General features: G+C 39.7%; 1 protein-coding gene across 1 annotated transcript in view; it reads left to right on the top strand.

Annotated features, from left to right (window-relative positions):
- The first annotated feature begins 703 nt into the window (after positions 1-703).
- SCG3 (secretogranin III) overlaps positions 704-26,956 on the top strand; it is a 70,584-nt gene continuing 44,331 nt past the window's right edge. The window contains exons 1-8 of the mRNA XM_075858002.1: positions 704-1,283; positions 1,664-1,716; positions 2,165-2,204; positions 2,307-2,513; positions 3,492-3,634; positions 10,399-10,560; positions 13,067-13,229; positions 13,445-13,561. Of these exons, the coding sequence (XP_075714117.1) occupies positions 1,202-1,283; positions 1,664-1,716; positions 2,165-2,204; positions 2,307-2,513; positions 3,492-3,634; positions 10,399-10,560; positions 13,067-13,229; positions 13,445-13,561 (967 nt within the window). The 5' untranslated portion in view covers positions 704-1,201. The remainder of the gene's footprint in view (positions 1,284-1,663; positions 1,717-2,164; positions 2,205-2,306; positions 2,514-3,491; positions 3,635-10,398; positions 10,561-13,066; positions 13,230-13,444; positions 13,562-26,956) is intronic.

Genomic DNA, 26,956 nt, shown 5'->3' with positions numbered 1-26,956 from the left:
CGTCATTTGACAGCGGCGCGTAAATATACGCCTCGTGTGAACAGACAAACGTCAGCCCATTGCTTTCAATGGGCAGATGTTTGTCAACGCTATCGAGGCGCATTTTTCGGATGTAATTCGGGGCAAAAACGCCCGAATTACGTCCAATCTTTTAGTGCGTGTGAACATACCCTTAGGGGTTAAGATTGTAATATTTATGTTTACATTTAATAATACAATTAATTTTAGTATACAGTATATTGACCATTTAATTGCTACCATCAACATGCCAGGATCTTTCCTAGTTTCAGGCAGGGAATACAGAATTATTGGTTGTCAGAATACTCATGACTCAGATAATGAAAAACAACTTGTAATTGCTAAAGATGCTTTAATCGCTCTTCATTGGACCATTCTTGTTCTGTGCCAAAATAATGTTACCTTTTATTAACAGAAATCTCATGTTTTTTCAATAAGCCCATTTCTTATATGATTACAATATAGCCGGCCACCATATTGTCTAACAAGAGCAATGTAGTAATACAGGATGAAGGGAACAGCAATGATATTGTCAGCCACAATAGATCTGAGCCAGTCATATAGGTAACACATAATCAGTCCATCGTCAACATGGGTGTGTCTTCAATAACCAATCACAGATCCCCAGGCGCCAATCAGACTGGGTTTTACATCCCGGGCAGTAGTAAAGGTCGCAATGTCCCGCATAGCAGCATTGGTGGTGCCGGGCGGCTCTGATTCAGGTGACGCACACTGGAGCAGTGATCTACAAGCAGGGAATACGAGAGCACATCCCATTCATACGAGGATGATGCTGCTATCTGCTGATGAACAATAGGAGGCAGCTCGTATCTCTGCTCAGCTAGCAGCACAGCAGTGTCATCACCCTTGTGCAGTCCAGATTAGGCACCGCAGCGGCAGACAGCTCTCATACAGTCCAGATCAGCGCGACAGCGGACAGTATAGTCCAACACGTCGGTGGAGGGCAGTGCAGTCCAGATTCAGCACCACATCGGTGGACAGCTCAGTTTCAGCACTACTGCGGTGGACAGCTCCCGCGTCCTCACCTCTACCCTGAAGATCAGCCGCTGCCCCTCTCCTCTGCCCCTCGCTGATAACATCGATTATAGGTCAATGCACTGGTCATTGGCACAAGAATAAAAGTCAGTCACCGCATCCAAGTATAAAGCAGGATTGGTGGCAAATGGCTCGTGTGCTTTCCTTCTGTGCCCTTATTGGGGTGATCTGCTTTGTGCATGGATTTCCTAAACCAGACAGTACCCAAGGTAAATCCACTCTTTACTATGTGCTTATGCTATTATGTAGGATCGATTACATAGCGTGTATGGGTCAGATGGTCTATAGGCATAATAATAGGCGATATAAATGCGTCTTGTCCTCTAGAAAGAATAGAGAATATAAAAGAAGAGTGCAGCTCAGATGTTCTCTGTAATCCAACGATTAAAGTAATCCAACTAAATCCGTTTTCATGAATCAACTCTTAAAGGAATAAAACACATTTTTTGTAAAACACATCTTAAATATGTAAAGTAGTGTATATGTATATATGATTATTTATCTGTAGTTAGTGTTCAGTTGTTACTGTACTATATATGCATTTTGTGATGATTTAGTAGTAATGACTTGCGCTCTTTATCCCTTCTAGACAAAGCTCTGCATAACAGAGAATTAAGTGTAGAGAGACCACTGGAAGAACAGGTAAGTTACCAGACTTGGACATGATTTACTGCAACTAGTGTCATTTCAACAAAACATTTCCAAACAGTGAACTGACAGAGTGTACAGAATTGTGATCATTGGTTAATAAATATTGACCTTGCAGAATCTTTAACATTATAAAATATATTTCAATGCAAATCATAAAAAGCACCATAAAGATTATAGATCCATTATAAAACAGTTGCACTAAAAGGAAATGCAACAAGTGCAAGGTGCAAACTATCTGTTACCTATTTACTGAATACAAGCAGTGTTTTTCTTAACAGTGCTGCATTTAGGAGCAGAAATACTTTGGTTTGGGGATTAATGATCATTGTTTGGCAGTGTATCAGCTCCCTATAGCTTTATTGGAGAAGAAATAACTAAATAACTATGAACTCTGGAGACTGAACTAAAGCTTTTCTGTTTTTCGTCATTTCCTCTTTAGATTGCTGAGGCAGATACAGTTAGCAGAGAACCAAGTAAAGGTAAATGTGTTAACCACAAACATTCATTGTTGCAGTTAATAGTGAGGGAGAATTTTAAAAAAAAACTACAGTTTTTGTTTTTTTGTTTTTTACATCCTGTAGATAAAGTAAAAAATGATTCCTTTGTTGATGACTTGAACTTCTTGATGTCAGTAGCTGAGAAAGAAAAGAATGTCAAAAGAAGTGCTTTGACAAAAAGCGCAGTCAGTGACCACAGGACCTCTATGGATGAGGCAGACTCAACAAAAAACATAAAGCCAGTGGAGTATTTTGACTCCACAAAAAGTGGATTGGATTATAAATATGAAGGTATTTGATAATAATCATAGCCATGTCATATTATTACTAGTCATAAAATGATATACTCATCTATACCTCCACTCTTATTGCTATACAATATGTTATGTCATCTTCAGTTCATGACTAATCCATCCATCTATTCCATTAGGGGAAAAATCATGTATCATACTAGTCTTTTTACTGATTTTTAATTCATAGATCATAGAAAATATGAACTTAGAAACTTATCAACATGTCTTGATATAGTTAAAAAATACAAATAATTTGATCTAAGTTCCATATATAGTGGTTTAATCATGGATATCTTTTAAGGAGAAATCTAGTCAAAATTATTTTCTGATATGTCCTAGAAACACGGGAGAGAACTAGATTGGTGCAGTCTGTAATTTAGACCGACAATTTTTTCCACAATAAAGAAATATCTAGATATAGAGAGGTCTATTAATGAAAAATCTCTGAGCATTGCTGAATTGCTTTAATGCTTTATACTATTGGAAATTGTTGGAGACCAAGACTTCACAGATATGACATGTCAGGATATCACTTTTGGGTGGATTTCCCCTTGAAGGATTCATGCTTTCAAACTATATATATATATATTTCATATAACATTTTTACAATTATTTATCCCCCGTCTCTAGGAACTTATTATTACTAGGTATTACCAAAGCTAACACCTATAGAACAAACAAAGTTTGGTAGATATTTACTTCTTAAAAAGGATTCATTTAAGCATTGCAAAAAAAAAAATAAGTTATACTGTAAATGTATTCCTTTTTATCACTTCTAATAATCAATTAAATAACTCTCATAGAGTTCTCCCTATTTAGGCTGCTATTTTATGAATGGAAATGAATGTATGATTGAGTTAATGGGGGCTTGGAGTTAAAACATTCAGCATTAATGAGCGGGAACATTAGCAGCATTTCTCCAGATCTGATATAATTAGACGGCTGAAAGTAGGTCAGAAATGATTTATTCTTCCAGATGATCCGGATGGGCTTCACCAATTAGATGGAACACCACTCACTGCAGAAGATATTGTTCAGAAGATTGCTATGAGAATTTATCAGGAGAATGACCGAGGGGTATTCGACAAGATTGTTTCCAAACTCTTAAACCTTGGTCTGGTAGGTGTAAATCTTTCACACTTACAGTTTATTTTCTATACCAATGATTCCCAGCAAGGGTTCTCTGGAACACTGGAGTTACTTGGAACTTGTTCAGGGGCCCCACAGAAGGCAGCCACAAGTCCTATCATTTTTAAAGTCAGGATGCAAAAATATTTTTAGCCTGCTCATGGCTGTCTGGCATGGGGGAAGTCAACCAATCTCAAGCCAAAATATAAAATTATAAAATGCTTTTGCCACTACTACACCAATTTTCTATAAGGTACGAATGTTAATATTGGTTCATTAGGAGTAGAAAAAAACAACATTGTAAAAAGCAATTCCTTCAAGTTATACTTATATTTTTAAGGAGGTCAGTTACCTAGTTTGTGTATATATTTTAACACAATATCTCTGTTTAGTTTATGCATTGTTTGGTTTTTGCTTGATCTGTTGCTCTCTCGTAGTTTCACATTTGGTGGAGAATTATTAATTATGTCCTAAAGTGCAAGAGTCGGTTACATTGGTGCAAATTGCACCAAATTTATCAAAATGACACACATAGCATGATAAATTTGAGGCAACCTGCATGGCATTTTAGACTCATTTCTCTTCCTTATGTCAAGTTCTAGTTGCCATAAATTGACACCAATATTTTGTGTTAAGAAGTGTTGCACATTTAAAATAAATTTTACGACTCCTCTTAGCCATGCTCTTGGTTCTACACATTTTTTTAAACTGTGGAGGTGGGTGTAAAGGGTGTCTAAAACACATATTACATTTGAAACTTGCCATATATTCTAATATTTTGGTGCACTTTACTACAGAATTCTGGTGAATTTTGCTTAGTAAATCTTTCTTAATGTCTTTTCATATAACTGGCTATAGCGCTACAAACCATTTTGAAATCAAGCAACATGCAGCATAAATAGGAATACCTACATTTCTTTGTGGTAAATTGCATGGCACATCATAAATTGCAGAGAAGGCACCTGTTGGCACCTTTGCAAGCTTGTGTGTATAAAATGTGGTACAATGAGTGTATATAGTAAGTGACATATGGTAGCATGCGTCATGCTCTAGAAATCTCTATGTAAAGTTTATGTGTATGTACAATATCTGGTGCTATCAAATATTTTTCCCAACTATAAAATAACATAAAAACAAATTTCATTCGGATATGAGTGGAAATGTAAGAAATAATAAAAAACAATGATTCTAGAAGAAAGAAATTACTTAATACATCTCATTGATTCTTTAATTTCCTCTGACATGTGATAGCAAATTGGAAATGTCCCTTAGATTTGTCATAAATTAAAAAGCACTTAGGAATATTTTCAAATATAAAATAAAAAAAATAGGGTATATATATATATATATATATATATATATATATATATATATATATACATACACCCTATCAGATTTATGAATTGACAGGGTAATGGATGTTAATAGTTTAACGGCATAGTACAAATCCTTCTTACATTACAGTCAATAGGTGAAACTAGTAGAAAGAATAGAAAAAGATAAGTATCGGGCTGTAGCACGTCTCAGAAAGCTCTGCAGACAATAAATGAAGAAACTAGACGCCAGAACGCTTAATAAATCAATTCCACCAGCAAGAGAGAGATGATAAAGCCAATGCTTATTCTAATATGCAGGACATGAACTGGGTGACTAAGACAGAAGAAGGGAGAACATTGACAGCAGCTTTATTGATGACATCTTAAGTTTTAATTCAAATATTACCTGCAATTCTGGAAGTTTCAACAAGTGTTTATTATACACAACTTTTTATTGAAGCTTCACAGAATTTAAATGTTTAAATGTTTCTACTCAAATATCATATAAATTCCATACTTTGACCATTTGCTTCTGTGTAGAGGAAAGCAGCTAACTGTTTTAATACAACATCACAATGTCAAACAAATTACTATTACGACAGAGTTTATTTCTCTTCTGAAAGATGATATACAAGTTCAAATAATCCTATAATGAACATGCTTGGAGTACAATATGATCATTTAACAAAATACTATCACTTTAAATTAGTTTAACCGGTTGAGAACCGCCCACGGGTTTAAGCTTGCTGCCCGTGTGATTGGGCAGCTGAATGTCGGGGGCTCAGCAGGGACACTGGAGAGGATAGATACAGTGAAGGAAATAAGTATTTGATCCCTTGCTGATTTTGTAAGTTTGCCCACTGTCAAAGACATGAATAGTCTAGAATTTTTAGGCTAGGTTAATTTTACCAGTGAAAGATAGATTATATTTAAAAAAAAACAGAAAATCACATTGTCAAAATTATATATATTTATTTTCATTGTGCACAGAGAAATAAGTATTTGATCCCTTTGGCAAACAAGACTTAATACTTGGTGGCAAAACCCTTGTTGGCAAGCACAACAGTCAGACGTTTTTTGTAGTTGATGATGAGGTTTGCACACATGTTAGATGGAATTTTGGACCACTCCTCTTCGCAGATCATCTGTAAATCATTAAGATTTCGAGGCTGTCGCTTGGCAACTCGGATCTTCAGCTCCATCCATAAGTTTTCGATGGGATTAAGGTCTGGAGACTGGCTAGGCCACTCCATGACCTTAATGTGCTTCTTTTTGAGCCACTCCTTTGTTGCCTTGGCTGTATGTTTCGGGTCATTGTCGTGCTGGAAGACCCAGCCACGAGACATTTTTAATGTCCTGGTGGAGGGAAGGAGGTTGTCACTCAGGATTTGACGGTACATGGCTCTATCCATTCTCCCATTGATGCGGTGAAGTAGTCCAGTACGCTTAGCAGAGAAACACCCCCAAAACATAATGTTTCCACCTCCATGCTTGACAGTGGGGACGGTGTTCTTTGGGTCATAGGCAGCATTTCTCTTCCTCCAAACACGGCGAGTTGAGTTAGTGCCAAAGAGCTCAATTTTAGTCTCATCTGACCACAGCACCTTCTCCCAATCACTCTCAGAATCATCCAGATGTTAATTTGCAAACTTCAGACGGGCCTGTACATGTGCCTTCTTGAGCAAGGGGACCTTGCGGGCACTGCAGGATTTTAATCCATTACGGCGTAATGTGTTACCAATGGTTTTCTTGGTGACTGTGGTCCCAGCTGCCTTGAGATTATTAACAAGTTCCCCCGTGTAGTTTTCGGCTGAGCTCTCAGCTTCCTGAGGATCAAGGATACCCCACGAGGTGAGATTTTGCATGGAGCCCCAGATCGATGTCGATTGACAGTCATTTTGTATGTCTTCCATTTTCTTACTATTGCACCAACAGTTGTCTCCTTCTCACCCAGCGTCTTACTTATGGTTTTGTAGCCCATTCCAGCCTTGTCCAGGTCTATGATCTTGTCCCTGACATCCTTAGAAAGCTCTTTGGTCTTGCCCATGTTGTAGAGGTTAGAGTCAGACTGATTAATTGAGTCTGTGGACAGGAGTCTTTTATACAGGTGACCATTTAAGACAGCTGTTTTTAATGCAGTCACCAAGTTGATTTGGAGCATGTAACTGGTCTGAAGGAGGCTGAACTCTTAATGGTTGGTAGGGGATCAAATACTTATTTCTCTGTGCACAATGCAAATAAATATATATAATTTTGACTATGTGATTTTTTTTATTTTTTTTTATATAATCTATCTCTCACTGGTAAAATTAACCTAGCCTAAAAATTCTAGACTGTTCATGACTGACAGTGGGCAAACTTACAAAATCAGCAAGGGATCAAATACTTATTTCCTTCACTGTAGACTGTTTTCAATGCTTTTGTATTCTCTGTACTCAAGTACACAGCGCTCTATTGGTCCCAGTGGTCACATGATTACCGTCATGCCAATAGTAGGAGTCTGCTGTTGGATCTAACTGGATTTAACAATGTCAATAGTCTCTAATAGGGCTGATTTCATCTGCTATGAAGCCCAAGTTACAGTGGAAAAGTATAATACAACATTTTTTTATGAAATAACAAAGTCCCCCAAAGTTTTTTTTCTGACCTTTGAGGGACAGGCCATAATAATAAAAAAAAAGAAAAGGCCAAAACAAACAAAAATAAATTAAATTAAAATTCCACATAAAATTACCCCCAAAAACCTTTTCCCCCCCCCCCTCCCCAGCCAATCATTGTCGTAACGCTAGCCCTGGCTCAATTACCCTAAAATAAACACGTAATATATCAAAATTTACAGTAGGCAATGACGATCACACAAAGTCTATTTTTGGAAAACACTATATTATTACTAGAAAAGTAAATTGAAATGCAAAAAAGCATATTTTTTCAAAAAATATGTGTATAATAATGATGAGAAAAGAAACCGGCATTGATCACGATAAACACATCACAAAAATCTTGTCGCTAGCCCGACAAATAAAGACGCTATATGCGTTTAGACTATAAAATAAGGTATGTCTTATAACTTGTTGCACTGTGTAACATCTGTGTTCATTGTTTACTTTTTGAAATTTCCATAATTTCCTTCCTGGTGGCGGTCTGTAATAAACTTTATTACTCTAGTAATTTTATTGTCAAATGTCAAAGAACCTGATGTCAAACAGCCGGTAGACAAGCAGACAATTGGATCATGTTGGGAGGGGAGACACTAACTACAATCGAAAGAGAATAAAATGGCATATGATTGCAATGAACACAATGCGTTCTATGAGGCAGCATGGTGTTCTCTACTTCGGGGGTCCAATGACAAGTCTCTATCTGTCTACTGCTATAAGAAAGACATCTGGATGGGAAGTTTGGTAGAAACAGCTCTCATACATATATATCTATTTATATTCAAGCCAGCCTCCAGATAAATAGAAGTAGGTTAATATCATTAGGGATATGTCACATTCTTGATTTTCGTCACGCACGGCAGCTAATGCAAACACTACATCTCTGTCACCTTAGGGAAGACAAGCTCTGTGAATAGTACATATGGTACAGCTTACAAAGAACCAAGTTCCAATTAAAGCATTAAAAAGGACATGCAAGGCCAAAAGGGGACCCATAACTACTTTTTCCCTGATGGGTCAATAAAGATGACATTTATTTGAGTCTGGTGCCTTCAATCTGTATGATGTACTGTATTGTATTGGAGTATGAAGTGGAACTCTAGTCTGTATGGACATTATGGTGATGCTGTAGAGTTGAGCAGATCTACTCTTGTTTTATAGCACATTTTGGATTCTGCTATAGTACAGTAACTGACTTAGTGCAGTATTAGCACTTTTATTATATCGAATTGTTGGTTCGGGGTTGGTAAATCCAAATAGTAGTTCTGGAATATCTGATTTTTTTATCGATTTGTTCTGTTTCTGTCGAGGAAGGCAATACTACTGAACTGACAGAGATGTTGGTTCTATATCCACAAGGGAGAAAAGAAAACCTGGACCGCATATCCACTTGCTATACTTAATCTATTGCGGCGGCTAAGCAAAATGTAAGAATGAGTTTCTTAGTTTACATTTTGATCAAACTGTATAAGCCCACTTGCCACTTCACCGCAACCTCTTTTAAGTGGGTCCCTACTCTATCAAGTTCAGTATATAAATGGCAACCAGTGCCTCTGCAACACAGTACCCATAGAGGGAGCAACCCAGGAGACTAACAGAATGCATGCTGCCAGTCTAAGCCACCTTGGCTCTGGGCCACTTAAAAGAGGTCGCTGTGAAATGGCAAGTGGGCTTATACAGTTTGATCAAAATGTAAACTCGCACATTTTAAAATTTTGCTGAGCCGCAATAGATTAAAGGGAATGTGTTGCCAGAAAAACATGTTTTTTTTTTTTAAATTAAACATTTAGTGTGTGGGTGATTAAACATTGTTCAAATTTTTTTTATTTTTTTCACGAGACAGGAAATATTATAAATTAATTCTAATTTATAATACTACCCATTTTTGGTCACTAGATGGAGCTATTACCAAAATTGCAGCTTTGCAAAATTGGGTAAAAAGCCCTCGCTCTAGTGAGCTCTCAGCATCCCCCCCTCCTTTATCCTGGCTAGTGCCGGGATAAACGAGGGGTTTGAACGGTGTAACCTCCTACACTGTGTGTCGCCATTTTTTGAGCTAACACACAGTGTAGTAGGTTTACATACAGTAGTAAACACACACAAACACGAACATACATTGAAATCTCTTACCTGCTCCTGCCGCCGCGGCTCCCTCCGGCCCGTCCGCTCCGTTTGCTGCCGCTGGTCCAAGTGCACAAATCCGGAAGCCGCGACCGGAAGTAGTAATATTACTGTCCGGCCGCGACTTCCGGTCCACAGGAAAATGGCGCCGGACGGCGCCAATTTCGAATTGGACTGTGTGGGAGCGGCGCATGCGCAGTTCCCACACAGACGCCGTACACTGAAGTCAATGGGACGGGAGCCGTTCGCAGTCCCTATGGGACTGTGGCTGCCGTATTCCATGTCTGTGTGTGTCGTTAATCGACACATACAGAAATGGAACAAAAAATGTCAGCCCCCATAGGGAAGAAAAAGTGTAAAAATAAGAAAAAGTAAAACACAAACACACAAATGAATATAAACGTTTTTAATAAAGCACTAACATCTTTAACATATAAAAAAATAATTTGTGATGACACTGTTCCTTTAAGTAAAGCAAAGTGGATGAGCGGTCCAGGTTTTCTTCTTTCCCTTGTGGGTGTTGGTTTCTATGATGGTGTATAAAAAATAGTACATTGAGTGGGCGATTTGGCTTGACCTGCAGTTGGCTTCTGATTAAACTGATTGGGCAGATGATGTAATGAAATAAGTATAGTTTAATGGGGACTTTCTTCTCTTCCAGATTACAGAAAGCCAGGCATACACATTAGAAGATGAAGTGGCAGTTGTGTTACAGCAAATAATTGCTAATGAGGCCAAAAATCGTGAAAAGGAGTCAGAAAGCCTTGATAACCCGGTACTAAGAGCGGACATCGATGGAGATGAGAAGCAGGAGGAAAGAATGGTAATTTTTTTTACACATCCTGAACAAACAGAAAAGAGTCTTTAGCCTGAGGAAATAATTACTTTACTGTAGTACACAATAAAAGATGTTCAATGTAATGGTATGTGATAGTGGGCAGAAATTCAATTATGTGAATGAAACAAAATAGCCTGCAGATGCTAGCAGACAATGTCCAGACTGAGCACGGAGATCAGACATGGCATTTGGAAAACAAATAATCATCTAAAAGCAAAAACTATGAATCTATTTAGTGTAGTGCAAATCCAGCCAGTTCTCTGCTTGGCATTACATATGGATTGTGAATTCAATGTTCTTAAGCTGGCCATGCACTTTAGATAAACTTAGCCGGAACCCGATCAGCTGACTATCTAATGTGTGTTTAAGAATATAGATTCTCCCGCAACGGCAGAGTTATTGGATTCAACATGCCAGATCCATTGTTCCCATTGACAAAGTGCTATTGGACGGGAATAATATCGGTCAGTCAAAGAAGCATTCAGCCAACAGTTACCTCATGTGTATGGCCAGCTTTATTCAATACTACAAAGCCATTCATGACAATTCACATAGAAGAAAACATAAGTCATCTAGTGATGCTTAACAGTTTTAAAGAGCAGTGTTAACTGCAAAATCAGAAATAGCGCCACTCTTTCCCATGGACCATGTCTGGTATTGCAGTATGCACTTGAATGGGGCTGAGCTGCGATAACAGATGTAGCCTAATGAAAAGAGTGACACTATTTCTGGTAGATATCTGTCATGTTTTTCTAATCTCATAAACCCCTTCAATTATTATTATTATTATTATCCTTCATAGATTAAATCATTATAAGGTATAACAAAGCAGATTTTTTTAGATTATTTTTTTTTGCATAGTAACAATTGTATTATGTGTTGCAAATGAGCATGTTCACTTTACAGTCTTCTGTTTTTGTTTGTATTGAAAAAATGGATGACAATTACTGTGACACCAGTTTTCATCCAGAACTCTTATTAATAAACCAGATGATATGGAGTTGTTAACAGACAGGTACAGACCTATTTTTTCTATAACAAAAACGGACACAAACTGATACAGTGTGAAAGAGCACTAAAGCTCCTTTCTGTTGGCTCCCTGTAGACCAAATCTAAAGCTTGGCTGATCATTGAGTAAAAATCAATACAGGTTCGTCTGCTCCGGGAAAGTTGCAAGGTTGTCAATACTGATCTTGGCATTGCCTTGTTTTATGCAGCTTCAGACGTGGCTAAACATGTTGCAAACAAAACAGTCAGGATGGTTTTTAAGCAGAGCTATAAAATAACAGCCAACCCTGTCATTTGTTGCCATATGTGGTTTTTTTTCTCTGCCACTGATCTTAAATTAATGAAAAATCGAAGACAAATTGACCTGTTTGCATCAGTTTTCCTCAGTTTTTCAATCCTTAACTCATTGACCTCAATGATAAAAATAATAATGATCGCGACAGAGCTGATAAGGACTGATATAAACTGATACAATTTGGCAACCAGAGGCTTGAAGCTCCTGGGCCCCAATGCATCTGTAAATCTGTAAAAGGCCCCCAACCTACCATTAACCCAAGGCACCAGGCCTCGGGTTCAACTTCTACCTCAGCATCCCCTATATCTATGACCCTGTTGGCACCAGCTCGAGTCCCATAAAAATGAATAGCATCTCTTAGGCACTTAGATGCTGTGGTCAATAGGGACTTGGCATGTAATCCGTTAGGAGGGGTGGCCTCTTCCGACCCCCCATCGCCCCCCCCAACGACGTGATTGTGGGGTACACATGGTTGTCATGGCAGCCTGGGGGCCTTATGAAGGCCCAAGGTGTGCCATCTTTGTGCTCCTATTAAGCCCTGTAAGAGGCACCATTAATAACTACAACTCATCCCGCAAAAACAAACTCTCATACGGCCATGTCAACTGAAAAATAAAAAAAATTATGAATTTTGGAATGTGGTGAAGAAAAAAATGAAAATGAAAAACCGAAAAATTGCTGTGGCGCCAATGGGGTTAAGGTCCCAATTCCCATTACTGTGTCACAAGATTTATTCAAGGTAACATGAGATTGGCAATGGGATTTTATTTTAAATATTTCACTTTAGTAAAGTTGATAACTCATGCATAAATGCCACTCCAGGTGTTCTAATATTCCTAAAGTAAGACAGAAAACTTAGCACCCGGAACACTGCTACTTATTCATGCATTAAATCAATACAAATGCATAGTAAGCATATCTGTCATAAACCAGCCTGGGGTCCACCAAAACTCAATAAAGAAATAATGCCATGTTTTCTCCCCAGTATTCTGTGATAAAATGGTCTCCCTTATACTTTAAATTTTTTGGCTCCCTGTAAAATCCCCATAAAGTGAGTTACTATAAAAAAAACAATTCAGTGCGACCCTAAAAGATCAACTTATAACTTGCAAGAACCAAAGCATTGACTCTGTCGCTTATATAATGGGTGTGAATGTTTACCAAATGCATTTCATAATTGTATCACAGAAACCTCAAGATAAAGAATCATCTGAAGGAAACAACATTGGAGACAGTGACTGGACCCCGGCAGCAACTTTGGAGAGGAGGAATGATATGCCTCTGGAAGAAAATTTTGATGATCTTCAATATTTTCCAAATTTTTACAGACTCATTAAAAATCTAAATTCAGGTAATTATTGTAAAAGAAAAAACAAGTTTACACTTAATTTTTCTAACAATATTAGTTTTATTAATTCCTGAAATCACATAAGTATACATCTTCCATTTACTATTTCAGTTTCCACAAATGTCATGTCTTACCACAAAAGGGACACATGGGTTCCTTTTGGTTGTATACTTTTATGTGCGTTTTTTATATACCATTCTCTTTTTTTTTTTTTATAGAAAATGATGCCAAAGAAAAGGAAACATTGATAACTATTATGAAAACTCTTATTGATTTTGTCAAAATGATGGTAAAATATGGGACAATTTCACCAGACGAAGGAGTCAACTACCTGGGTAAGCAATACAAGTTCAATTTATTTTAATTTATTTATTATTATAAAAAAAATTTTTATTATTTAAATAAGGTTTTCATTATATTATTTATATTACATATTTGTAATATTAGAATTTGAAACAGAGACATGGCAGTTGGACTAATGTTGCTCAGGTAGAACTCCACCCCGTATACATAAATTTAGAAAAGACCCAGCACTTAGCTTTGCTTTTGTATATCCGTTTTATTCCCTTTCAACAATCAAAAAAAAAAGTAACAAAAAAAAAATATACAGGGTGGGCCATTTATATGGATACACCTAAATAAAATGGGAATGGTTGGTGATATTAACTTCCTGTTTGTGGCACATTAGTATATGGGAGGGGGGAAACTTTTCAAGCTGGGTGTTGACCATGGCGGCCATTTTGAAGTCAGCCATTTTGTATCCAACAGGATATTGTCGTGTATCAAAAGAGGCATGGACTCGCGGGACAGGGATGTAATATTTCCACTTTACAAAGCATTAGTGAGGCCTCATCTAGAATATGCAGTCCAGTTCTGGGCTCCAGTTCATAGAAAGGATGCCCTGGAGTTGGAAAAAATACAAAGAAGAGCAACGAAGCTAATTAGGGGCATGGAGAATTTAAGTTATGAGGAAAGATTAAAAGAATTAAACCTATTTAGTCTTGAAAAAAGACGACTAAGGGGGACATGATTAACTTATATAAATATATTAATGGCGCATACAAAAAATATGGTGAAATCCTGTTCCATGTAAAACCCCCTCAAAAAACAAGGGGGCCCTCCCTCCGTCTGGAGAAAAAAAGGTTCAAGCTGCAGAGGCGACAAGGCTTCTTTACTGTGAGAACTGTAAATCTATGGAATAGCCTATCACAGGAGCTGGTCACAGCAGGGACAGTAGATGGCTTTAAAAAAGGCTTAGATAATTTCCTAGAACAAAAAAGTATTAGCTCCTATGTATAGAAATTTTTCCTTCCCTTTTCCCGTCCCTTGGTTGAACTTGATGGACATGTGTCTTTTTTCAGCCGTACTAACTATGTAACTATGTAACTATGTAACTTTAGTTTTTTCAATGGGAAGAGGGTCATGTGACACATCAAACTTATCGAGAATTTCACAAGAAAAACAATGGTGTGCTTGGGTTTAACGTTACTTTATTCTTTCATGAGTTATTTACAAGTTTCTGACCACTTATAAAATGTGTTCAAAGTGCTACCCATTGTGTTGGATTGTCAATGCAACCCTCTTCTCCCACTCTTCACACACTGATAGCAACACCGCAGAAGAAATGCTAGCACAGGATTCCAGTATCCGTAGTTTCAGTTCCTGCACATCTCGTATCTTCACAGCATAGACAATTGCCTTCAGATGACCCCAAAGATAAGTCTAAGGGGGTCAGATCGGGAGACCTAGGGGGCCATTCAACTGGCCCACGACGACCAATCCACTTTCCAGGAAACTGTTCATCTAGGAATGCTCGGACCTGACACCCATAATGTGGTGGTGCACCATCTTGCTGGAAAAACTCAGGGAACGTGCCAGCTTCAGTGCATAAAGAGGGAAACACATCATCATGTAGCAATTTCAGATATCCCGTGGCCTTGAGGTGTCCATTGATGAAGAATGGCCCCACTATCTTTATCAGAAACTTGTAAATAACTCATGAAAGAATAAAGTAACGTTAAAACCAAGCACACCATTGTTTTTCTTGTGAAATTCTCGATAAGTTTGATGTACAGGGTGGGCCATTTATATGGATACACCTAAATAAAATGGGAATGGTTGGTGATATGAACTTCCTGTTTGTGGCACATTAGTATATGGGAGGGGGAAACTTTTCAAGCTGGGTGTTGACCATGGTAGCCATTTTGAAGTAGGAAATTTTGTATCCAACTTTAGTTTTTTCAATGGGAAGAGGGTCATATATATATATATATATATATATATATATATATATAAAATTTTGATCAAAATATGATCTTTATCAAATGTTCGGAGTGCGTAATAGAAACAGAATAAATCTTGAACTATAATCTGCGGCATCGGCCGCTAGTGAGGGAGAGCGCACACTAGAACATTTGATAAATATCAGATTTTGATCAGAACGTTATATATATATATATATATATATATATATATATATATATATATATATATATATATATATATATTGGATTGTCAAAAGTGAATAAAATAAATAAACAAAATTCCTTAATACCAAATCTGAGTGCAGGGTCTTTTCCAATATTTGAAATATTCTGGTTTTTCCAATGCCCATAAAAGCAGTCACAAAATAGGCTAAGGCCATGATCACATGTGGCAGAATTTTTCCTCTGCAAATGTTGGTGCAGATTCACGGCAATTACGCAACGAATCTGCACCAACATTTTCATATTTGACAGGTAAGTCAGATATTGTGGATATCACAGCAGACTTGCCGCAGATTTCAGTTTTTGCATTGCAAAGGCTGAAATCCACAGTGAAATTCCGCTTCTTCTCTGCAATGTAATGAGCATGCTGCGGAGGGAAAATTCTGCACCGCAGCCTGATTTCCACACAGTTATTTTCCGCAATGTCAGAACTAAGTTTCCTAAAAATGTATAGACAAACGTAAACCATTTGCACCGGATCCGTCAACATTGAAATCAATGGTTATGCAAACAGAACCTATGGTTTCCGTTTGTTTCAGTCAGGGTTCCGTTCTGACGGGAAGCTCCGACAGTACACCAGAACAGAACCCTGACGCAGATGTGAACGAAGCCACAGCTCTATTGTAATGCTGGAGGCGTAGATAAGGCAAGATAGTGAAGGTCCTTTTACAAGGATCGTCCTGGTGCCGTGTAAACGAGTGCCGATCAACGAGACAGCTCATTGATCGGCGCTCGTTTACTCCTTTCACAAGGAGCTATGTATGGGGACAAGTGCTCATTACTCCGATCGCTCGTCCCAATACATTATTATCACGTCGGCAGAGCGTCTCCCTGTTTACACAGGCAAATGTGCAGCCGACAACGATAATATTTAAATGTTTTAAAACGATACGATCAGCAGATGAATGAGCATTTGCTCGTTCATCTGCTGATCGCTGCCCTGTTTACACAGGGCAATTATTGTCAACGAGCGTTATATGAACGATCCTCTGCCCGATAATTGGGCCATGTAAAAGGGCCTTTAGGGTCCTCTTACACGGCCTGACATGGGCGGTGTAAACGAGGGCCGAACAACGAGACAGCTCATGATCGGTGCTCATTTGCTATTTCCACAAGTAGCTTTGTATGGGGACGAGCGCTCGTTACTACGATCCCTCGTCTCAATACATTTCTATCATGTCGGCAGCACGTCTCCCTGTTTACACAGGGAGATGTGCTGCCGACAACGGTAATATTTTCGGCTGCATAGACAATACAATAAGCCAATGAACGAGCGTTTGCTTGTTCATCGGTTGATCATTGCCCTGTTTACAGATAAGGCTCTGTATGCATTTTCCTTATCACTCCCTGGTCTCTGGGGGAGAGGCTACACTCCATTACTTCCTGGCTCCTGCAGTAGGCTATGACATTCCTCTTTCTTAATTAAATCCCATTCAATGCAGCTGCCATAAAGCACTTGCTCCCTGCCGTACTTTCTATACAGGAAATACAGGAAGAACGGAAGGAAGAGTGTGTCCCTAATTTAGCCACCCCAGAGGAGTTTTTAAAAAAAAAACAAGTAACCACATTTAAACAAATAAAAAAACAATTTTTACTGTTCTTCATAACTACATGTAATTAATGAAACTAAAATTAAATTAAGTACATGAGACATTGCCTTTAATATTACTTTCCTGTTAAGTAGCAGTCAAGATTTCTGGTGAAATTAAAAAGAGATATCATCATTTCATTTTAATATGTACCCAGATATTAGCAAAGAAATAACAATATGTGGTAGTAAGGTTAACAGTCTTTAAAGTAAATTTCCAAAATGTAAAAATTTTTTTTTTAACTGCATAGGTTCAAACTGATTCATTTTTAATCTATATTTTTAGTGGTCACGGCACCATTTTTCTAATACAGAGCTCCAAATACCCTGTATACACATAAAAGTTAAACATAATCTTTTGGCTACCTTCAGTAGGAGGAGCTTAGGAGATTACTGCATTTTGTACTGTTTGCAATAAGCTCCTCCTAGTGCCGGCTGCAGGCTGTCAGCATATTATGTCTATGCATCAGATTTGAATAAGAAAAACTTTGTATGAGAAAAACTTAGCTCCAACCTCTCTAAACATAAATTAAGAAATAAATCAGACCAGCATTTTAAGCCTAAAAAACAACATGATGAGAAAATGTGGAGATTTACTTTAAGAGCTAACTGTCATTTTTTTTTCTCATGCTTTTCCATTATCATTAATGTAAAATATTCTCAAGCCCTGTATTTTTTGGCATAAAAATGACCAAAGCAGGAAGTTAATTTGCAGAACAATGAAAAATGTTCGCTGATTGTAAAATACAGTATTTCTTAATCATTGAAAGCCCATTTTAAGCCTGAAGGAATCTAGGGCAGCTTGCTATCTCTTGGTAGATGAGGGTTTTAAAGGCTTTTTGATGGAACACTTCTAAGGATTAAATAAAATAACTTGGATCAAACACTTTTCTCTGATCTAAATCATTTGTAGCACTGAAAATAGCTTGTTTTTTAACCCAAAGATTGGAATGAAAATATCAGTAATGTATGTTGTCTTTGGGAGGCAAATTGTCCAGGCCTATTTTAACGCGGCAACAGGAGCGTTGACCTTGGCCCAACATTAAAAGCTGTTTTTAGTGGTTCTCTCATTTTTGGCATATCCACAGGAGATAGAAATACGGTAAATGGGAGTTATAAAAATAGCATAGCATAGCCAGCTTTGCTGTCCCTGAAGATCCCGAGTTCTGGAAAAAGCGTAGCTCGCTGTGCTACGCTATTTCTATAACCCCCATTCGCTTCTATGGGAGTTACGAAAGCAACATAGCTAAGCGAGCTCGGCTGTTTCCGTACTGCAACAGCAGGACAAGATAGTACAGGGGTCAGGGAGCCCCGTTCTAGAGATACGTTCGGGTGCCATTGGTGGAACCTGCATTTATCGGACATTTATGACATATCTTGTTGATATGCCCCAAATGTCCCAGATGAGAACACCCCTTTAAGAGGAAGTGTTCCTCCTAAATTAAATGTGTAAATGAAAAAAAACCTATAAATTCTAGCTCAACCGTATGATGCTACGTATTCGCAGCTCTTCAGTTGCGGGTTTTTCCATTGAATTCAATGGGGTGCTTAGATCTGCAACAAAGCAGTGTGTGTTGCGATATTTGCGGCGGAATCACAGGGATTACAAATCGCAAGTAAGAAGAAAAATAATAAAGTTATACTTACCCAGAGTTCCCTGCTTCTTCTCCAGTCCGGCGAATCACAGGCTGCAGCATCACATGGCCTGCAATGTCATCCCAGGAGGCAGAAGTTTGTTGTTTTTTTTCTGACACCGCTTCGCAGCGGAAATTCCCTGCGCTGTTCAGGGCGGATACGCTGTGCAGCTTGTGTGTGTTCCTACCCTTAGGGTATGTTCACACGGCAGCGTCCGTAACGGCTGAAATTACGGGGATGTTTTTAGGAGAAAACATCCCCGTCATTTCAGCCGTAACGGCATGTGCAGGCGCTTGAACGCCGCGTCCATTACGGACGTAATTGGCGCTGCTTTTCATTGGAGTCAATGAATAACGGCTCCAATTACGCCCCAAGAAGTGACAGGTCACTTCTTTGACGCGGGCGTCTATTTAAGCGCCGTCTTTTGACAGCGGCGCGGAAATATACGCCTCGTGTGAACAGACAAACGTCAGCCCATTGCTTTCAATGGGCAGATGTTTGTCAACGCATTCAAGCCGTAATTTCGGACGTAATTCGGGGGTTAATACGCCCGATTTACGTCCGTAATTAGTGTGTGTGAACATACCCTTAGGGTGGATTCACATGCGGTAGATTTTGTTGCAGAAGTTTCTGCGACTCATATTCAGTTCTATTCATCTGAATGAAACTTGCAGAAATCTATACTTCTGCCGCAGAAACAACCTCATCCAGATAAATTAAACTGATTTTCTGTCGCAGAAATTTCTGCAACAAAATCCGCCGCGTGTGACTGCACTCTAGGTTGGGTTCCCACAGTGCAGATCTGCTGCAGATTTTGCATGCGTTTTTTAAGTCAAAACCAGGAACAGAACCTAAACAGACTAAATATATAAAGGAAGGCCTTCTAGGTTTCCTCTCCTGAATCCAATTCTGGATTTAGCTTACAAGATGCAGGCAAAATCTGCAGCAAATCTTCACTGTGGGAACCCAGCCTTAGGCCTGATTTACACGAGCGCGTGCGTCTTGCGCACGCAAAAAATGCGGCGTTCTGCGCAAAAGGCACTTAACAGCTGCGTGTGTCATCAGTGTATGATGCGCGGCTGCGTGATTTTCGCGCAGCCGCCATCATTATGACACGCCATTCGGATGTTTGTAAACAGAAAAGCACTTGGTGCTTTTCTGTTTACATTCAGAGTTTGACAGCTGTTGCGCGAATCACGCAGTTCGCACGGAAGTGCTTCCGTGCGACCTGCGTGGTTTTCACGCACCCATTGACTTCAATGGGTGCGTTATGCGCGAAAAACGCTGAAATATAGAACATGTCATGAGTTTTACGCAGCGGACTCACGCTGCGCAAAACTCACGGACTGTCTGCACTGCCCCATAGAGTAATATAGGTGCGTACGACACGCCTGAAAAGCATGCGCGTCGCACGCGCGTATATTACGCTCGTGTAAATGATGCCTTAGGGTAAGTTCACACAGGGCAGATTTGCTGCTTAAAAGTATGCAGCTTATCCATCTTAGAACCCGCAGAGAATTCCAGCCGAAAAACTGAACCAAATTGTGGTGCAGATTTTTGAGTGGACTCTCCACTGCAGAAAACAGTGCTAGGAAAAAATAGACAATACTTACCCCCGGGCATTGCCACAGCAACACGTCCCTCTGTTCTCCGTGCAGCCCAGCCTCCTGTGATGATGCTGCAGCCCAGGTGACAGTTGCATCCTGTGATTGGCTGCAGCAATCACATGTGATAAAAAACGTCATCCCATGAGGCCAGGCTGCATGGGGAACAGAGGGACAAGTCGCTATGGCAGCGCCCGGGGCGTTGTATTCATTTTAAATATAAAAAGGTTTTTGTTATTTCCAGATTTGCATTTTTTTTTAGGTGGAATCGCAGCTTTTCCGCTGCAAAAATTGCAACAGTTGCCATTTGTTGCAGATTTTACCTCCCTATTGAATTCAATAGGAAAACCCGCCACAGAAAAGCAGCGATTCCGCAGCATAAATTGACATGCTGCAGATTAAAAAATTTGCATCACAGGTCAAATTATGAACCTCAGCTGGTTTTTTTCTGCAGAGTGTGGATGAGATTTGTTAAAACATCCACTTTGCTGCTGGTTTTGCACAATGAGATCCGTTGCGCAAAATCCGCAGCTAATCCGCTCTGTATAAACATACCCTTTTACTTTTGGACTTGACTAACGTGCATCAGTTAGGCCACGTTCAGACGTGGCAGAATTTTTCCGCTGAAAATGTTGCTGCAGATTCGTTGCGAATTTGCAGCAACATTTTCATATTTGACAGGTAATTCAGACGTTGCAGATATCACAGCGGACTTGTTGCAGATTTCAGCCTTTGCAATGCAAAGGCTGAAATCCACAGTGAAATTCCGCTGCTTCTCCGCAACATAATGTGCATGCTGCGGAGGAAAAATTCTGCACCGCAGCCTAAATTCTGCACAGTTATTTTCCGCAACGTTTGAACTAAGTTTCCTAAAAATTGATAGAAACAAATGTAAAAAACGGCTGCTGCAGAATTCCACTGCGGACGGTTCGCAGCGGAATTCAACAGCAGTTCCGCCATGTCTGAATATGCCCTTAGAACATTAGGGTACATATGAAGAAACTAGGATTATTTTGCCAATAGTAACAGAAGCAGATATCAATTGTAATAGGGAAAAAAATGAAACTAGACACCAGATCCTTTTAGATACAACTGAATCTTTGCCCAGGGTGAAGGAAAGCCTACCTAGCACTCTGCATGTAGTAGTATTGTAATGCAGACTTTATTTCGCCTGGGTGGAGACAATCTAATGAGTACCAGATGCAAATAAGTAATGGATATGTCTAGGACATTTACATATGAAGGTTATTGACTTTTTTTTCAATCTCACAGAATAACAGATTGATGTAATTTCATGCCATGTGCATAATCGGAAATATTCTGCAAAGAGCACAGCAGCTGTACTATGGATCTGAATGTCAATAGAATAACCTCTGCATGTTTTTGACTACGCAGCAATATTTAAATGATCCACTATAACTCAAGGTCTCTCAAATTTAACTTGTCAATTTTTATTTTTTTTTAAAGAAAATTGTGATCTAAACAATAAATACCAGCCATGCTGGCAGAATGATGCGGGATGGATTGCCCTTGTGAATCTCCTTAGCTTATTCTAACCTTGGTTCCTTTTATCTCTATGCAATGTATCTGTGTGATAAATATTAATGTACGTAGAAAAGCTATCAGTAGCAAGAAAACAGAGGAGATTGATGTCTAACACGTAATGTTGCATCTGATTTCTCTCTCAAGGATACTTTGAGGGTCAGTTCACATGGCGGATATTGCGTGGTGGGTCTCGCTGCAAAATCCGCCACGGAATTATTCCTGACGTTGGCAGGAAGATTCCTCCTCCCATTGACTTCAATGGAAGGTTCGGGCGGAATCGGGCAGGACGCTTCTTTTTCCCGCTAGCTAAAAAAATCAGCTAGCTGGAAAAAGAAGCGTCCGAATCCCATTGAAATGAATGGGAGGCGGAATTTTGCAGTGGAATCCGTAGCAGGTTCCGCCGCAAAAATTCTGCTGAGTAAACAGGGCCTGGGACTGTTCACTGATTTTACCACAAATGTCAAAATGGTGATGATGCCAGTAACCGCCGTAATTATACTGACCCACAAAATAAAGTTAAAATGTCATGCGTGGTAAACACTGTAAAAATTAAACCCAAAAACCAATGAAGGAATTGCTGGTTTTTTTCCATTCCACCCCACAAAATAATTTTTAAAAGTTTCTCAGTTCATTATATGGTACAATAAATGATGCCATTAAAAACTACAACTTGTTCTGCAAAGAAGAAAAAAAAGCCCTCATATAGCTATGTAAGAAAAATGTTATGGCTCTTGGAAGGCGGGGGAAACAAAAATGAAAAATGGCTGGAGTGGATAAATCTAGTTTATTTAATATAAAGCACATAACCCCACATATTTGGTATCCCCACATGCATAACAACCTATACTTTAAATATACACTTTGTTTTGGGAAGCGATGAACAGGGTGAATAAAAATATTGAGGAATTTCGTTTTTTTCTCTTCAACCCCCGAAAATGTAATTCATAAAAATGAAACACTAATATATACATTCCCCTAATTGTATAAAATGAAAATACAAAAAAAAAAAAGGCCTCATTCAACCACATTGATGCAAACATTTTACAATCTCGAATACTAAGAAAAAAAAACCAAAAGCCTTGTTCACAGAGTGCAGATTTGCTGCACATTTTGCACACATTTTTAAAGTCAAAACCAGAATTTAATCCAGGAAATAAAATCTATAAATTATATGTTTTTTCTAGTTAGGTTCCATTCCTGGTATTAGCTGAAAAAATACTGGCAAATTCTCCACCTGCTACTAAATATGTATAATTAAAGATTAAATATAATTTATGTTATTGCAAATTGAAATGCTTACCAACCAAACTAAAACAACTGCAGTAAAATTTAGTAAGGGTAGGGACACACCTGCAGCAAATATACATTTTTTTGCAACAGAAGAGCTGCAATTCCGCTGCAAAAAATGTCAAATCATAAAAAAAGCTACTTTTTGTTTAAAAATACTAAAAAGCTTAATACGTACCACTGGCCATTGTATAGTGACGCGATCCTCGAGCGTAGCCCGGCCTCCTGGGATGACGTTTCATCACATGTGACTGCTTCAGCCAATCACAGGCTGCAGTGGTTACATGGGCTGCAGCGTCATCCCATGAGCCCGGGCTGTACTCAGAGCAGAGGGACCCGTCACTATGAAAACGGAGAACGGGGTAAGTATGAACTTTTTTTTCTAGCAGTATTTCCGCAGCTGAGATTTCGCCCAAAAAACTGCACCCCAATTTGGTGCAGTTTTTTGGGCGCAATTTCCTGCGGCTTCCAGGATGGATACTCTGCATAGTTTTATGCGGCGTATCTGCCCTGTATGCACTTACTCGAGGGCCGGGTTCCTACAGGTCGGATACGCTATATAAAACCTGCGCAGTGTATCCGACCTGGAACCTGCAGCACCTTCCGTCCGAAGAACCGCACCACAAAAAACATTGATACTAAGGGCATGACCACACATGGCGGAATTCCTCCGCAACTGTCCGCATCAATGCCGCACCTAATCCGGGTTGCGGATTACGGCTGCGGATCTGCACAAAATGTGCAGAAAATTGATGCGGACTAGCTGCTGCGGACTGCGGGAAAAGTGCTTCCCTTCTCCCTATCAGTGCAGGATAGAGAGAAGGGACAGCACTTTCCCTAGTGATAGTAAAAGAAATTCATACTTACCGCCCGTTGTCTTTATGACGCGTCCCTCCTTCGGCATCCAGCCCGACCTCCTTGGATGACGCGCCAGTCCATGTGACCGCTGCAGCCTGTGCTTGGCCTGTGATTGGCTGCAGCCGTCACTTACACTGAAACGTCATCCTGGGAGGCCGGACTGGAGACAGAAACAGGGAGTTCTCGGTAAGTACGAACTTCATTTTTTTTTACAGATACATGTATATTGGGATCGGTAGTCACTGTCCCGGGTGCAGAAACAGTTACTGCCGATCGCTTAACTCTTTCAGCACCCTGGACAGTGACTATTTACTGACGTCTCCTAGCAACGCTCCCGTCATTACGGGAGCCCCATTGACTTCCTCAGTCTGGCTGTAGACCTAGAAATACATAGGTCCAGCCAGAATGAAGAAATGTCAAGTTAAAAAAGCAAGACGCATCCGCAGCACACATGACATGTGCATGACAGCTGCGGACTTCATTGCGGAACTTTGAATCTCCATTGAAGTCAATGGAGAAATTCCGCCATGAGTCCGCCACTGCTCCGCAACAGACAGAGCATGCTGCGGACACCAAATTCCGCTCCGCAGCCTATGCTCCGCAGCGGAATTGTACGCATCGTGTAAACGAACACTGCTAAATTAAAGTGAAAGTCAATGGAGAAACGGCTCCGCTGCGGAATAACGCTGCGGAGTGTCCGCAGCGGAATTTAAGTGAAATTCCGCCATGTGTGAACCCGCCCTTAGGGTATGTTCACACCTGCACGTCCGTTACGGCTGAAATTACGGAGCTGTTTTCAGGCAAAAACAGCTCCTGAATTTCAGACGTATTGGCATGTGCAGGCATTTTTCGCAGCGTCAATTACGGACGTAATTGGAGCTGTTTTTCTATGGAGTCAATGGAAAACAACTTCAATTACGTCCCAAGAAGTGACAGGCACTTCTTTGACGCGGGCATCTTTTTTACGCGCCGTCTTTTGACAGCGGCGCGTAAAAAAAATGACCGTCTGCACAGAACATCGTAAGACCCATTCAAATGAATGGGCAGATGTTTGCCGACACTTTCAAGCAGTATTTTCGGCCGTAATTCCAGGCGTAAAAAGCCTGAATTACGTCCGTAAATAGTGCGTGTGAACATACCCTTACCCCTTCCCTTTCTTCTGCGTGTAGTCCGGCCTCCTAAGATGACGTTGCAGGCCATGTGATGCTGCAGCCTGTGATTGGCTGCAGCGGTTACATGGGATGAAACGTCATTCCAGGGGGCCAGGCTGCAGGAAGGAGAGAGTTCTGGGTAAATATGATTTTTTTTCCCTGAATTGCGATTCCGCCGCAAAAGTCGCAGCACTTGGATTTCTGTTGCAGGTTTTGCATCCCCATTTAATTCAATGGGGGAAAACCAGCAACAGAAAATCAACGAAAACGCATCATAAATTGACATGCTGCGGATTTAAATTCTGCACCGCAGGTCAATGTATTAATGTTTACGCTGCGGTTTATTTCCGCAGCATGGGCATGAGATTTTCTAAATCTCATCCACTTTGTTGCTACTGTAAATGCTGTGGAATCTTCGCACAGAATTCCATAGCGTTTACGCTACGTGGAAACTCGGCCTTTTGGTACCCATGTTCAGATTTTTAGCATGTTTAGCAGCAAATCTCGTCTGCAACAGTCCCCGTCAAATCTAGACGGAAAATTCACGACAAATACACAGGGGGGCTCTAGGCCCGTGCAGACGCAGCAAAAAATCAGTTCTATTCATGGTAGTGCGGTTGTTTCTGTAGAAGTTATTTTGATTTCTACAAGTTCCATTCAGATAAATGGAACTGAATTTCAGTCATAGAAATTCCTGCAACAAAATCTGCAGCGTGTGCAGTAGGCCTTATGGTAAGGCCACACGTAGTGTAAATACTTCCAAAATCCCGACTGCATTTTTCATGCGGAAATTATGCAGCGTTTTAATGCAGAATAATTATATTCTGTACAGAATGTCAATTTCCACACATTTTCTGCAGGTTTGTTCCGCAGCATGTGGATAAGATTTATTTAAATCTCATCCACTCTTCTACTACTGTAAATGCTACAGAATTTTTGCATGGAAAACCCTGTCGGCATTTGCACAGTATTTACGCTACACCGACCTGACCACTGGGATCAAAATGTATTTCGCAGGAATAAAAAAACTAAAAAATTTTGACTGCAACATTTGAATCTAACCTTACTTTCTTTTAGCAAAGTAATATTACCCCAAATCACATTTATTAAAATAATTTGTTGGGGATTTTCTGGCTGGATTTGCGCAGTGGAAGACTGTTGAAAGCAAGTGGATGAGATTTTAAAAAATCTCATCCATGTGCTGCTGAACATTTTCCACACGGAAATAAGAGCATGCTATACATTTCAAATCTGCAGCGTGCTCTAAGGCTGGGTTCACACGTGGCGGAATTTCACTTAAATTCCGCTGCGGACACTCCGCAGCGTTAATCCGCAGCGGAGCCGTTTCTCCATTGACTTCCACTTTAATTTAGCAGTGTTCGTTTAGACGATGCGTAAAATTCCGCTGCGGAGCATAGGCTGCGGAGCGGAATTTGGTGTCCGCAGCATGCTCTGTCTGTTGCGGAGCAGTGGCGGACTCATGGCGGAATTTCTCCATTGACTTCAATGGAGATTCTAATTTCCGCAATGAAGTCCGCAGCTGTCATGCACATGTTATGTGTGCTGCGGATGCGTC

Source organism: Rhinoderma darwinii, chromosome 3 (assembly GCF_050947455.1).
Source record: "Rhinoderma darwinii isolate aRhiDar2 chromosome 3, aRhiDar2.hap1, whole genome shotgun sequence".
Taxonomy (NCBI): Eukaryota; Metazoa; Chordata; class Amphibia; order Anura; family Rhinodermatidae; genus Rhinoderma; species Rhinoderma darwinii.
Note: the sequence above shows the minus strand (reverse complement) of the source record. Positions and strands in the feature narration are given on the sequence as shown.